Below are 14485 nucleotides of genomic sequence, written 5' to 3'. Positions count from 1 at the left end.
GCTGGTATTATAAACCCTTCACTGGTGTCTATTATAGAGAGATAGAGCTGGTATTATAAACCCTAACCCTTCACTGGTGTCTATTATAGAGAGATAGAGCTGGTATTATAAACCCTTCACTGGTGTCTATTATAGAGAGATAGAGCTGGTATTATAAACCCTTCACTGGTGTCTATTATAGAGAGATAGAGCTGGTATTATAAACCCTAACCCTTCACTGGTGTCTATTATAGAGAGATAGAGCTGGTATTATAAACCCTTCACTGGTGTCTATTATAGAGAGATAGAGCTGGTATTATAAACCCTTCACTGGTGTCTATTATAGAGAGATAGAGCTGGTATTATAAACCCTTCACTGGTGTCTATTACAGAGAGATAGAGCTGGTATTATAAACCCTAACCCTTTACTGGTGTCTATTATAGAGAGATAGAGCTGGTATTATAAACCCTTCACTGGTGTCTATTATAGAGAGAGAGAGCTGGTATTATAAACCCTTCACTGGTGTCTATTATAGAGAGATAGAGCTGGTATTATAAACCCTGGTGTCTATTATAGAGAGATAGAGCTGGTATTATAAACCCTTCACTGGTGTCTATTATAGAGAGATAGAGCTGGTATTATAAACCCTTCACTGGTGTCTATTATAGAGAGATAGAGCTGGTATTATAAACCCTTCACTGGTGTCTATTATAGAGAGAGAGAGCTGGTATTATAAACCCTTCACTGGTGTCTATTATAGAGAGATAGAGCTGGTATTATAAACCCTTCACTGGTGTCTATTATAGAGAGATAGAGCTGGTATTATAAACCCTTCACTGGTGTCTATTATAGAGAGATAGAGCTGGTATTATAAACCCTTCACTGGTGTCTATTATAGAGAGATAGAGCTGGTATTATAAACCCTTCACTGGTGTCTATTATAGAGAGATAGAGCTGGTATTATAAACCCTTCACTGGTGTCTATTATAGAGAGATAGAGCTGGTATTATAAACCCTAACCCTTCACTGGTGTCTATTATAGAGAGATAGAGCTGGTATTATAAACCCTAACCCTTCACTGGTGTCTATTATAGAGAGATAGAGCTGGTATTATAAACCCTAACCCTTCACTGGTGTCTATTATAGAGAGATAGAGCTGGTATTATAAACCCTTCACTGGTGTCTATTATAGAGAGATAGAGCTGGTATTATAAACCCTTCACTGGTGTCTATTATAGAGAGAGAGAGCTGGTATTATAAACCCTTCACTGGTGTCTATTATAGAGAGATAGAGCTGGTATTATAAACCCTTCACTGGTGTCTATTATAGAGAGAGAGAGCTGGTATTATAAACCCTTCACTGGTGTCTATTATAGAGAGATAGAGCTGGTATTATAAACCCTAACCCTTCACTGGTGTCTATTATAGAGAGATAGAGCTGGTATTATAAACCCTTCACTGGTGTCTATTATAGAGAGATAGAGCTGGTATTATAAACCCTAACCCTTTACTGGTGTCTATTATAGAGAGATAGAGCTGGTATTATAAACCCTAACCCTTTACTGGTGTCTATTATAGAGAGATAGAGCTGGTATTATAAACCCTAACCCTTTACTGGTGTCTATTATAGAGAGATAGAGCTGGTATTATAAACCCTAACCCTTTACTGGTGTCTATTATAGAGAGATAGAGCTGGTAACAATGAGCCATCAGAAACAGAGAACGAGTCACATTTGTTAATTTTATTGATAAATTATGTTTTTTAAATGTTTTATTATCCCAAGCCTCAGTTTCAATGCGCTGAATTAACTATGTACAAGAAGAGACTTCTGTTTCATCATCACATTCAGAACAAGATTAGTTAAGAGATTGTGCCTATTTTGTCTAGACAGGATTGCATATCTACCGCAACACTAGCTAGCTTTCACTGGCTTCAGGAAACAATCAGGCAGGAAGCAGGAAGTCAGCTACATTCTAGGAGCAGAGGTGGGAGAGCTGGACAGGTAAGGATAATGAAAGGGGCCCGGTTTACCAAAAGCATCCTATGGTTCTAACCATGAACTAAAGCCTTAGGGTGTTTTTGGGCCCAGAACATTTCAACAGTACCTTTCCTTTCTGAATCAGAAACCTAATGTAAAACTAGAACATGTAGTGTGTTTAAAACAACATCTCATGATGAGAACAGCCAATGATGAGAAGGCTATTGACGATGGTGAAGAAGTAGTTAGGTATGCTGTGAAACACTAGGACAGTAACAGTATAGTGAAGGCAGAGTGAAACACTAGGACAGTAACAGTATAGTGAAGGCAGAGTGAAACACTAGGACATGATAACAGTATAGTGAAGGCAGAGTGAAACACTAGGACATGATAACAGTATAGTGAAGGCAGAGTGAAACATACTTGGGAAATGTACTTGGGCAGCAGCGTTGGCACACACGGCTTTAAGGAGGAATATGTAAAAGGGGATCCTTTCAGAGTATTAGACATCAGGACCAGTACTGAGGGCGTTACTAGGGTTACATACAGTATGGAGAGAGAGAGAGAGGAGAGAGCTTTTGGAGCTGGGGTAACTAGCAGCAACTGAACAGAATCATTGAATATAATTGTAGTGCAATTGTCAAGATTGTTGTTAATTGAATTTGGTCTGGTTGGGAACGCCATGTCTGTCAGTCAGTCAAATCCTTTACCTGGTCCAGGAGAGAGACCGCCCAGCTGTCCGGCTTCCTATTAAAATCATCATATTTATCAATGTTAATTACATCACTATATATGATAAATCAAACCAATTAAGCAATTATAAAGAGCTCAATTCCTGATCTGCATTAAAAAAAATAAAAGTTTTCAGAGTTAATTACAAAACCAGGGCTGGATTTCTGTTTTCTCCTGGATCAGGACTGGACCAGACTGACCTCCGTCTTCATCTGAATAATAACAACATAAACAACTAAAAGGGAGAAACACAGTACAACGGTCTGTCTGTCTGTCTGTCTGTCTGTCTAGGAAAAGCTGTTCTCTGGATAGCTGACTTCGATGGTCTGTCTGTCTAGGAAAAGCTGTTCTCTGGATAGCTGACTTTAATGGCGCCCCAGTAACAAGCTCGTATCAGACAGATCAGACCCAGGAGGTAGGAGAAGGCCCAGGACACATAGGTGGCATGGTAACGACTGGCAAAGTCCTGAGTCCCCACCTAGAGAGGCAGAGAGAGGGGGAGAGACAGACAGAGAGACAGAGGGAGAGACAGAGGGAGAGAGACAGAGAAAGAGAGACAGAGAGAGAGAGCGAGAGACAGAGAGAGAGACAGAGAGAGACACAGACAGACAGACAGCGAGAGGAAGAGAACGAGAAAGGGAGAGAGGGAGAGAGAGAAAGAGGGAGAGTGAGAGAGGGAGAGAACGAGAAAGGGAGAGAGAAAGAGAGAGAGAAAGAGTGAGAGAGTGAGAGGGAGAGAACGAGAAAGGGAGAGAGGTAGGGAGGGAGAGAGGTAGAGAGGGTGAGAGGGAGAAAAAGGAGAGAGGGAGAGAGGTAGGGAGGGTGAGAGGGAGAGAGGGAGAAAAAGGAGAGAGGGAGAGAGGTAGGGAGGGAGAGAGGTAGAGAGGGAGAGAGGTAGAGAGGGTAAGAGGTAGAGAGGGTGAGAGGGAGAGAGGTAGGGAGGGAGAGAGGTAGAGAGGGAGAGAGGTAGAGAGGGAGAGAGGGAGAGAGTGAGAAAAAGGAGAGAGGGAGAGAGGTAGAGGTAGAGCGGGAGAGAGAGGGTGAGAGGGAGAGAGGGAGGGATTGACAGCGAAAGGGAGGGAGAAATAGAGAGAGGAGGTTCATCACAGCTCTGACAGAACAGAATGATCTATTCCTGTATTAACACTGTTCCTGGTGATAGTTAAGTGTAGATTGAGGTGATGTTGTCACGGTAACTCTGATATCACCTTTACATTATTATCATCTGAGTAATAATATGTTGTATGGGTTAGTCAGCATTACACATGTCTTAATCTGGTAAATATGGGTTAGTCAGCATCACACATGTCTTATTCTGGTAAATATGGGTTAGTCAGCATCACACATGTCTTAATCTGGTAAATATGGGTTAGTCAGCATTACACATGTCTTAGTCTGGTAAATATGGGTTAGTCAGCATCACACATGTCTTAGTCTGGTAAATATGGGTTAGTCAGCATCACACATGTCTTAATCTGGTAAATATGGGTTAGTCAGCATCACACATGTCTTAGTCTGGTAAATATGGGTTAGTCAGCATCACACATGTCTTAGTCTGGTAAATATGGGTTAGTCAGCATCACACATGTCTTAGTCTGGTAAATATGGGTTAGTCAGCATCACACATGTCTTAGTCTGGTAAATATAGGTTAGTCAGCATCACACATGTCCTAGTCTGGTAATGGGTTAGTCAGAATCACACATGTCTTAGTCTGGTAAATATAGGTTAGTCAGCATCACACATCTTAGTCTGGTAAATATGGGTTAGTCAGCATCACAATGTTCTAGCCTGGTAAATATGGGTTAGTCAGCATCACAATGTCCTAGTCTGGTAAATATGGATTAGTCAGCATCACAATGTCCTAGTCTGGTAAATATGGGTTAGTCAGCATCACAAATGGCACCCCATGTCCCTTATAGTGCACTACTTTTGATAAGATCCCTATGGGCCCTGGCACCCTATTCCCTATGGGCCCTATTTCCTAGGGGCCCTTGCACCCAATTCCCTATGGGCCCTATTTCCTATGGGCTCTGGAACCCTATTCCCTATGGGCCCTATTTCCTATGGGCCCTGGAACCCTATTCCCTATGGGCCCTATTTCCTATGGGCTCTGGAACCCGATTCCCTATGGGTCCTATTCCCTATGGGCCCTATTTCCTATGGGCTCTGGAACCCTATTCCCTATGGGCCCTATTTCCTATGGGCCCTGGAACCCTATTCCCTATGGGCCCTATTTCCTATGGGCTCTGGAACCCTATTCCCTATGGGCCCTATTTCCTATGGGCCCTATTTCCTATGGGCCCTGGAACCCTATTCCCTATGGGGACACCTCTAGCACTGAGATGCAGTGACCTCTGAACCAGGGTCAGTAGAGACGCCTCTAGCACTGAGATGCAGTACCTTAGACCACTGAACCAGGGACTGTAGTGATGCACTGAGATGCAGTACCTTAGACCTCTGAACCAGGGTCTGTAGTGACGCCTCTAACACTGAGATGCAGTACCTTAGACCACTGAACCAGGGTCTGTAGTGACACTGAGATGCAGTACCTTAGACCACTGAATCAGGGTCTGTAGTGATGCACTGAGATACAGTACCTTAGACCACTGAACCAGGGTCTGTAGTGACGCCTCTAACACTGAGATGCAGTGTCTTAGACCTCTGTGCCACTCAAAGAACTCTAATACGGTTGTACTCACTGTTAATCCCACTCCGACAAAGATGCAGATCATTCCCACAGTGATGTAGGCACAACAACGCCTCCTTGGAAGAGCACTACCCACAGACGATCTGTAGGGTGGAGGGCACAAAGACATTGGTTAGGTTATCACTGAGTGGTCAAAGAAGGGCACTACCAAGGTAACTACCGACAGATGAGGGAGGGAGAAAGAGAGGAGAGAGAGCGACAGATGAGGGAGGGAGAAAGAGAGGAGAGAGAGCGACAGATGAGGGAGGGAGGGAGGGAGGGAGAAAGAGAGGAGAGAGAGCGACAGATGAGGGAGGGAGGGAGGGAGGGAGAAAGAGAGGAGAGAGAGAGAGACCCTCTTTCTCTCTCTCGGTCTCTCTCTCTCTCGGTCTCTCTCTTTCTCTTTCTCTCTCTCTCTGTCTCTCTCTGTCTCTCTCTCTCTCTAACTAAGGACTAGAGTCTGAGAAGCAGCTGCTGAAGTCCCTAGTGGAGTCTGGGTAAACTCCAACCACCAAGTAACCAAACAGAATGTTGAATGATCTTGAACATAAACTGGTCCAGCGTAGTTGAATGATTTGAAGTTTGAGGAATTTACATTTTTTTGCAGTGAGGGCATTTTGCTAGCGTGTTAAATCGGAGCTCCATCCACTGCAGAGGAAAAGACAAGAACAGTTCGTGTTAGATAGTATACTGTTTACAGACCTCTCTCTCTAACACACACCTCAAACACACACACACACACAAACACTGAATTCTACTCTACAGTCAACTAACAACTACTAAAAGGCCTTGTCACTGATTTCAAACACTTTCAATCTCTACAAACATAATCCACCACCATAATCCACCGCCGTAAAGTGGCACTATTAGGGACCTGACGTACCCATTACATGATGGACATTAGTATGAGGCTCATTCATTCCATGTTGCTCATCAATTTGACTTGATTGATTAGGGGTTAGACAAAGGGTGTTATTAGCTGAATTAGTTATTATTATTATTGTGTAATAATATAGTATTGTTTATGTAATGGTTTATTGGAGCCCCAAGGTGCCGTGGTAACCCCCAGCTCATAGAGACCTGGTCTGTGGAGGTGCTGTTGTCATGGAGATCAGAAGGGGCCGTGGCAGAGTCCTCGTTACCCTAGACACCAAGACGCATAACGGGCAACAACCTTAACACACCAGGGTACCGCTACTGTAGGTAGGCTGTGTCACAAATGGCACCCTATGGGTTCTGATCAAGGTAGTGCACTATGTAGGGAATAGGGTGCCTGGTCAAGGTAGTGCACTATGTAGGGAATAGGGTGCCTGGTCAAGGTAGTGCACTATATAGGGAATAGGGTGCCTGGTCAAGGTAGTGTATTATATAGGGAATAGGGTGCCTGGTCAAGGTAGTGCACTATATAGAGAATAGGGTGCCTGGTCAAGGTAGTGCACTATGTAGGGAATAGGGTGCCTGGTCAAGGTAGTGCACTATATAGGGAACAGGGTGCCATTAGGGATGCATACCAACTGCATGTATCACTACGACCTGCTACAAAGTACCAACTACCCTACTGCAAAAGGTCAAATAGGTAGTGCTTATATTGGTCCAAGTTGAAACACGTGTGTTTGGTGTACTACACTCTAAGCATTCACAACCAACCAACCCACCCCACCCCACCCACCCAACCAACCAACCAACCAACCAACCAACCCAACCAACCCAACCACCCAACCCAACCTACCACCCAACCCAACCACCCCAACCCAACCACCCAACCCAACCACCCCACCCCAACCCAACCACCCCAACCCACCCACCCACCCACCCACCCACCCACCCACCCACCCACCCACCCACCCACCCAACCCAACCTACCCAACCCAACCCAACCACCCACCCACCCACCCACCCACCCACCCACCCAACCCAACCCACCCAACCCAACCCAACCAACCAACCCAACCACCCAACCCAACCACCCAACCCAATCTACCAACCAACCCAACCCAACCAACCCAACCCAACCTCCCCACCCCAACCACCCAACCCACCCCAACCCAACCAACCAACCCAACCTACCACCCAACCCAACCCAACCACCCAACCCAACCACCCAACCCAACCACCCCACCCCAACCCAACCACCCAACCCCAACGATTTGAGAGGCAAGTCAGTCTCTGACTAGCCTGGTCCCAGATCTGTTTGTTCCGTCTTGCCAAACTTCTATGACCACTGTCGTTGGCAAGACTGCACAACACATTCATTAAGTGTCTCGGTTTAGTAGTCCTGATTTAGGATCAGTTGTGCCTTTTCAATTATAAGGAATGGACACGGGAGACCTGATCCTGGGCCAGCACTACCACTCTGAGACACCTGAATACAGGCTAGTCTCTGACAGGCCAGAAGGTGCTGACTGCTGCTCAGAGGGCACACTGATTGGCCACATACAAGGAAGGTGTTTCCACAGTGGCCACAGACCACCCTCATGCCCTCAGACTGGACTGGCAGGGCTGGCTGGGCCGGCTGCTCCTCTGGAATCACCATCACCGGGCTCAGGTTGATGATGCGTCTGCTGTAGGGGGCGGGGCACACAGGGGGGGAGGGGTTACCATACAGGTTGATGAGGTTGATCTTATCACTACCAGTTGGGTCTGTGGTGGGGCATCCTATCACTTACCAGATGGGTCTGGGGCATCCTATCACCTACCTGTTGGGTCTGGAGCATCCTATCACCTACCAGTTGGGTCTGGGGCATCCTATCACCTACCAGTTGGGTCTGGGGCATCCTATCACCTACCAGTTGGGTCTGGGGCATCCTATCACCTACCAGTTGGGTCTGGGGCATCCTATCACCTACCAGTTGGGTCTGGGGCATCCTATCACCTACCAGTTGGGTCTGGGGCATCCTATCACCTACCAGTTGGGTCTGGGGCATCCTATCCTCCTAGATGAGTCTTTGCAGATGAGGAGGCAGTTACAGGGACAGCGTACATACTTCTTCCCAGTCGGTGGGTTTTTGATAGGCTGAAAGAAAGAGAACAACCCTGATTGAAATAAACGTTTATGTAAAAGTCAACAATTCCTTTGGTTTGCATCAAAGCTCAAAAGTTGACAAATGGAGGATTTCACACCAAATGAAGGATTTGACACCAAATGGAGACCTTCACACCAAGTGGAGACCTTCACACCAAGTGGAGACCTTCACACCAAGTGGAGACCTTCACACCAAGTGGAGACCTTCACACCAAGTGGAGACCTTCACACCAAGTGGAGAGCTTCACACCAAATGGAGAGCTTCACATCTAATGGAGTTCTTCACACCAAATGGAGACCTTCACACCAAATGTCATTGAATAAACACAGCTGCTGTAGCTACAGAGCCGTCAGAAGGTTTTCACACCCCTTGACTTTTTCCATATTTTGTTGTGTTAAAACCTGTACTTAAAATGTATTTAATTGGGCTTTTTTTTTTACACTTGGCCTACACCCAATACCCCACAATGTCAAATCAGAATTCCGTATTTTTTAATGTTTTACAAATTAATTTAAAAAAAGAAAAGCTGAAATGTCTTAGGTCAATAAACCCCTTTGTTATGGCAAGGAGCCTAAATAAGTTCAGGAGTAAAGAATGTACTTAACAAGTCACATAATAAGTTGCATGGACTCACTCTGTGTGCAGTAATAGTGTTGAACATGATTTTTGAATGACTACTTCATCTCTGTACCCATACAATTATCTGTAGTCCCTACAGTTGAGCAGTGAATTTCAAACACTGAGTCATCCACAAAGACCAGGAAGGTTTTCCAATGCCTCGGAAGGAAGGGCACCTATTGGTAGATGGATAAAAAAAAGAAAACAGACATTGAATATCCTTTTGAGCATGGTGATAATGCCTGCCCTGACCTCGAGCCTGCCTGCCACTCTGTACCTCCTGGACTCTGACCTTGTCATGATATGTTGCCTGCCCTGACCTCGAGCCTGCCTGCCACTCTGTACCTCCTGGACTCTGACCTTGTCATGATATGTTGCCTGCCCTGACCTCGAGCCTGCCTGCCACTCTGTACCTCCTGGACTCTGACCTTGTCATGATATGTTGCCTGTCCTGACCTCCAGTCTACCTGCCCCTTGGATAGTAATAAATATCAGAGACTTGAACCATCTGCCTCCCGTGTCTGCATCTGGGTCTCGTCCTGTAAAGGAAAACCTGATTCAGTCTGCTTTCCACCAGACGCTGGGAGATCAATTCACCTTTCAGCAGGACAAAAACCTACAACACAAGGCCACATCTACACGGGAGTTACTTATCAAGAAGACAGTGAATGTTCTTCAGTGGCCATGTTTACAGGTTGACTTAAATCTACTTGGAAATCTTTGACAAGGCCAGAAAATAGTTGTCTAGCAATGAACAACAACCAATTTGACAGAGCTTGAAGAATTTAGAAAATAATACACGGACAAATGTTGCACAATCCAGGTGTGGAACGCTCTTAGAGAATTACCCAGAAAGCCTCACAGCTCTTAGAGAATTACCCAGAAAGCCTCACAGCTCTTAGAGAATTACCCAGAAAGCCTCACAGCTCTTAGAGAATTACCCAGAAAGCCTCACAGCTCTTAGAGAATTACCCAGAAAGCCTCACAGCTCTTAGAGAATTACCCAGAAAGCCTCACAGCTCTTAGAGAATTACCCAGAAAGCCTCACAGCTCTTAGAGAATTACCCAGAAAGCCTCACAGCTCTTAGAGAATTACCCAGAAAGACTCACAGCTCTTAGAGAATTACCCAGAAAGCCACACAGCTCTTAGAGAATTACCCAGAAACACCCACAGCTCTTAGAGAATTACCCAGAAAGCCTCACAGCTCTTAGAGAATTACCCAGAAAGCCTCACAGCTCTTAGAGAATTACCCAGAAACACCCACAGCTCTTAGAGAATTACCCAGAAACACTCACAGCTCTTAGAGAATTACCCAGAAACACTCAGAGCTCTTAGAGAATTACCCAGAAACACTCAGAGCTCTTAGAGAATTACCCAGAAACACTCACATCTCTTAGAGAATTACCCAGAAACACTCACATCTCTTAGAGAATTACCCAGAAACACTCACAGCTCTTAGAGAATTACCCAGAAACACTCACAGCTCTTAGAGAATTACCCAGAAACACTCACAGCTCTTAGAGAATTACCCAGAAACACCCACAGCTCTTAGAGAATTGCCCAGAAACACTCACATATCTTAGAGAATTACCCAGAAACACTCAGAGCTCTTAGAGAATTACCCAGAAAGATGCACAGCTCTTAGAGAATTACCCAGAAACACCCACAGCTCTTAGAGAATTACCCAGAAAGCCTCACAGCTCTTAGATAATTACCCAGAAACACTCACATCTCTTAGAGAATTACCCAGAAACACTCACAGCTCTTAGAGAATTACCCAGAAACACTCACAGCTCTTAGAGAATTACCCAGAAACACTCACAGCTCTTAGAGAATTACCCAGAAACACTCACAGCCCTTAGAGAATTACCCAGAAACACTCACAGCTCTTAGAGAATTACCCAGAAACACTCAGAGCTCTTAGAGAATTACCCAGAAACACTCACAGCTCTTAAGAGAATTACCCAGAAACACTCACAGCTCTTAGAGAATTACCCAGAAACACTCAGAGCTCTTAGAGAATTACCCAGAAACACTCAGAGCTCTTAGAGAATTACCCAGAAACACTCACAGCTCTTAGAGAATTACCCAGAAACACTCAGAGCTCTTAGAGAATTACCCAGAAACACTCACAGCTCTTAGAGAATTACCCAGAAACACTCAGAGCTCTTAGAGAATTACCCAGAAACACTCAGAGAATTACCCAGAAACACTCAGAGCTCTTAGAGAATTACCCAGAAACACTCACAGCTTTTAAGAGAATTACCCAGAAACACTTACAGCTCTTAGAGAATTACCCAGAAACACTCAGAGCTCTTAGAGAATTACCCAGAAACACTCAGAGCTCTTAGAGAATTACCCAGAAACACTCACAGCTCTTAGAGAATTACCCAGAAACACTCACAGCTCTTAGAGACTTACCCAGAAACACTCGCTGTCACACCCTGACCCAGAAAGACTCGCTGTCACACCCTGACCTTAGAGGGCCTTTTTATTCTCTATTTGGTTAGGTCAGGGTGGGCAATCTGTTGTATTTTCTATGTTGGCCTGTTGTGGTTCCCAATCAGAGGCAGCTGTCTATCGTTGTCTCTGATTAGGGATCCTACTTAGGCAGCCTTTTTCCCCACCTTAGTTTGTGGGATCTTGATTTTGTATAGTTACTGTGTAGCCTGCAGAACGTTCCGGTCGTTTATATTTTTTATTTTTTTTGGTGTTCATCTATTAAAAGAAAGTGTACGCTGCACCTTGGTCTCCTCATTCTGACGACGAGCAAAACACTCACAGCTGTAATCACTGCCAAAGGCGATTCTACAGTACAAAGTTTTGACTCAGGGGTATGAGTAGTTATGTACAGTAAGTGAGATATTTCTGCAATTCTTTTTCAAAAGTTTTGAAAAATGTCTACAGACATGTTTGTTATTATGGGGTATTGTGATGTCATTATGGGGTATTGTGATGTCATTATGGGGTATTGTGATGTCATTATGGGGTATTGTGATGTCATTATGGGGTATTGTGATGTCATTATGGGGAATTGTGATGTCATTATGGGGAATTGTGATGTCATTATGGGGTATTGTGATGTCATTATGGGGAATTATGTGTAGATGGGTGAGAAATATTTAATATTTTATTTTATTCAGGCTGTTACAACAAGGGGTATGAATACTTTCTTTAAAGGCACTTTACATCCCATTTGTATACATTTGGGACACATCCAGTCCCATTCTGATTAGTCCAAATTCTGCCCAGTCATGGCTATGGATTTAAGTGTATCAACCCCAGCAGGTTTCGGTTGAGTCTAGACAGAGCAGAGCAGAGCAGTACAGCACTGCTACTAATAGCCTCTTATTGAGGTCAGCCCCGGGCCGATGGGATCGACTGACAGACAATCCTTCTCAGTTGAGACGTAGTACTGTAGGGTCTGTAGTACAGTACTACTGTAGGGTCTGTAGTACTGTAGGGTCTGTAGTACTGTAGTACTGTAGGGTCTGTAGTACTGTAGTACTGTAGGGTCTGTAGTACTGTAGTGTCTGTAGTGTTGTAGTACTGTAGGGTCTGTAGTACTGTAGGGTCTGTAGTACTGTAGGGTCTGTAGTATTGTAGTACTGTAGGGTCTGTAGTACTGTAGGGTCTGTAGTACAGTAGTACTGTAGTACTGTAGGGTCTGTAGTACTGTAGGGACTGTAGTATTGTAGTACTGTAGGGTCTGTAGTACAGTAGTACTGTAGGGTCTGTAGTACTGTGGGGTCTGCGGTACAGTAGTACTGTAGGGTCTGTAGTACTGTAGGGTCTGTAGTACTGTGGGGTCTGTAGTACAGTAGTACTGTAGGGTCTGTAGTACTGTAGGGTCTGTAGTACTGTAATACTGTAGGGTCTGTAGTACTGTAGGGTCTGTAGTACAGTAGGGTCTGTAGGGTCTGTAGTACTGTAGGGTCTGTAATACTGTAGGGTCTGTAGTACAGTAGGGTCTGCAGGGTCTGTAGTACTGTAGGGTCTGTAGTACTGTAGGGTCTGTAGTACTGTAGGGTCTGTAGTACTGTTGGGTCTGTAGTACTGTAGGGTCTGTAGTACAGTAGTACTGTAGGGTCTGTAGTACTGTAGGGTCTGTAGTACTGTAGTACTGTAGGGTCTGTAGTACTGTTGGGTCTGTAGTACAGTAGGGTCTGTAGTACTGTAGGGTCTGTAGTACTGTAGGGTCTGTAGTACTGTAGGGTCTGTAGTACTGTAGGGTCTGTAGTACTGTAGTACTGTAGGGTCTGTAGTACTGTAGGGTCTGTAGTACTGTAGTACTGTAGGGTCTGTAGTACTGTAGGGTCTGTAGTACTGTAATACTGTAGGGTCTGTAGTACTGTAGGGTCTGTAGTACTGTATGGTCTGTAGTACTGTAGTACTGTAGGGTCTGTAGTACTGTAGGGTCTGTAGTACTGTAGTACTGTAGGGTCTGTAGGGTCTGTAGTACTGTAGTACTGTAGGGTCTGTAGTACTGTAGGGTCTGTAGTACTGTAGGGTCTGTAGTACTGTAGTACTGTAGGGTCTGTAGTACTGTAGGATCTGTAGTACTGTAGGGTCTGTAGTTCTGTAGTAGGGTCTGTAGTACTGTAGTACTGTAGGGTCTGTAGTATTGTAGGGTCTGTAGTACTGTAGGGTCTGTAGTACTGTAGGGTCTGTAGTACTGTAGGGTCTGTAGTACAGTAGTACTGTAGGGTCTGTAGTACTGTAGGGTCTGTAGTACTGTAGGGTCTGTAGTACAGTAGTACTGTAGGGTCTGTAGTACTGTAGGGTCTGTAGTACTGTAGGGCCTGTAGTACAGTAGTACTGTAGGGTCTGTAGTACTGTAGGGTCTGTAATACTGTAGGGCCTGTAGTACAGTAGTACTGTAGGGTCTGTAGTACTGTAGGGTCTGTAGTACTGTAGGATCTGTAGTACAGTAGTACTGTAGGGTCTGTAGTACAGTAGTACTGTAGGGTCTGTAGTACAGTACTACAGACCCTACAGTACTACAGACCTTACAGTACTACAGACCCTACAGTACTACAGACCCTACAGTACTACAGATCCTACAGTACTACAGACCCTACAGTACTACAGACCCTACAGTACTACAGACCCTACAGTACTACAGACCCTACAGTACTACAGGACATTGAGATAACGTTAGATAACGAGATAACGTTGCAGTTTTAAAGCAAGTTTGTTGCAAATCTATACATTTTCCCATGGGGAAGATTTAGCCGTTTTTAAAATGATACACAATATATACGGAAGTATGGGGACACCTTTTAGTGGGTTTGGCTATTTCAGCTACACTCGTATACAGGTATATAAAATCAGGTACACCGCCATGCAATCTCCATAGACAAACAAGTGGCAGTAGATTAGCCTTACTGAAGAGCTTGGTGACTTTTAAAGTGGCACCGTCATAGGATGCCACCTTTCCAACAAGTCAGTTCATCAAATTTCTG

At 44.7% G+C, this 14485-nt stretch overlaps 1 protein-coding gene across 3 annotated transcripts in view; it reads right to left on the bottom strand.

Moving 5' to 3' along the window:
* Positions 1-1701: 1701 nt before the first annotated feature.
* LOC109882695 (type 2 phosphatidylinositol 4,5-bisphosphate 4-phosphatase) overlaps positions 1702-14485 on the bottom strand; it is a 36808-nt gene continuing 24024 nt past the window's right edge. For 2 of the 3 annotated variants that reach the window (XM_031795004.1, XM_031795002.1), the window contains exons 3-8: positions 8285-8391; positions 7816-7939; positions 6459-6521; positions 5974-6026; positions 5392-5482; positions 1702-3169 (exon numbers count right to left, since the gene is read on the bottom strand). In XM_031795004.1, the coding sequence (XP_031650864.1) occupies positions 3026-3169; positions 5392-5482; positions 5974-6026; positions 6459-6521; positions 7816-7939; positions 8285-8391 (582 nt within the window). In that variant the 3' untranslated portion in view covers positions 1702-3025. The remainder of the gene's footprint in view (positions 3170-5391; positions 5483-5973; positions 6027-6458; positions 6522-7815; positions 7940-8284; positions 8392-14485) is intronic. The other variant, XM_031795003.1, reaches the window with a different exon arrangement.

This window comes from Oncorhynchus kisutch, linkage group LG17, assembly GCF_002021735.2.
Source record: "Oncorhynchus kisutch isolate 150728-3 linkage group LG17, Okis_V2, whole genome shotgun sequence".
Classification (NCBI taxonomy): Eukaryota; Metazoa; Chordata; class Actinopteri; order Salmoniformes; family Salmonidae; genus Oncorhynchus; species Oncorhynchus kisutch.
The sequence above is the reverse complement of the archived record's forward strand: the minus strand, read 5'-3'. Positions and strand labels throughout refer to the sequence as shown.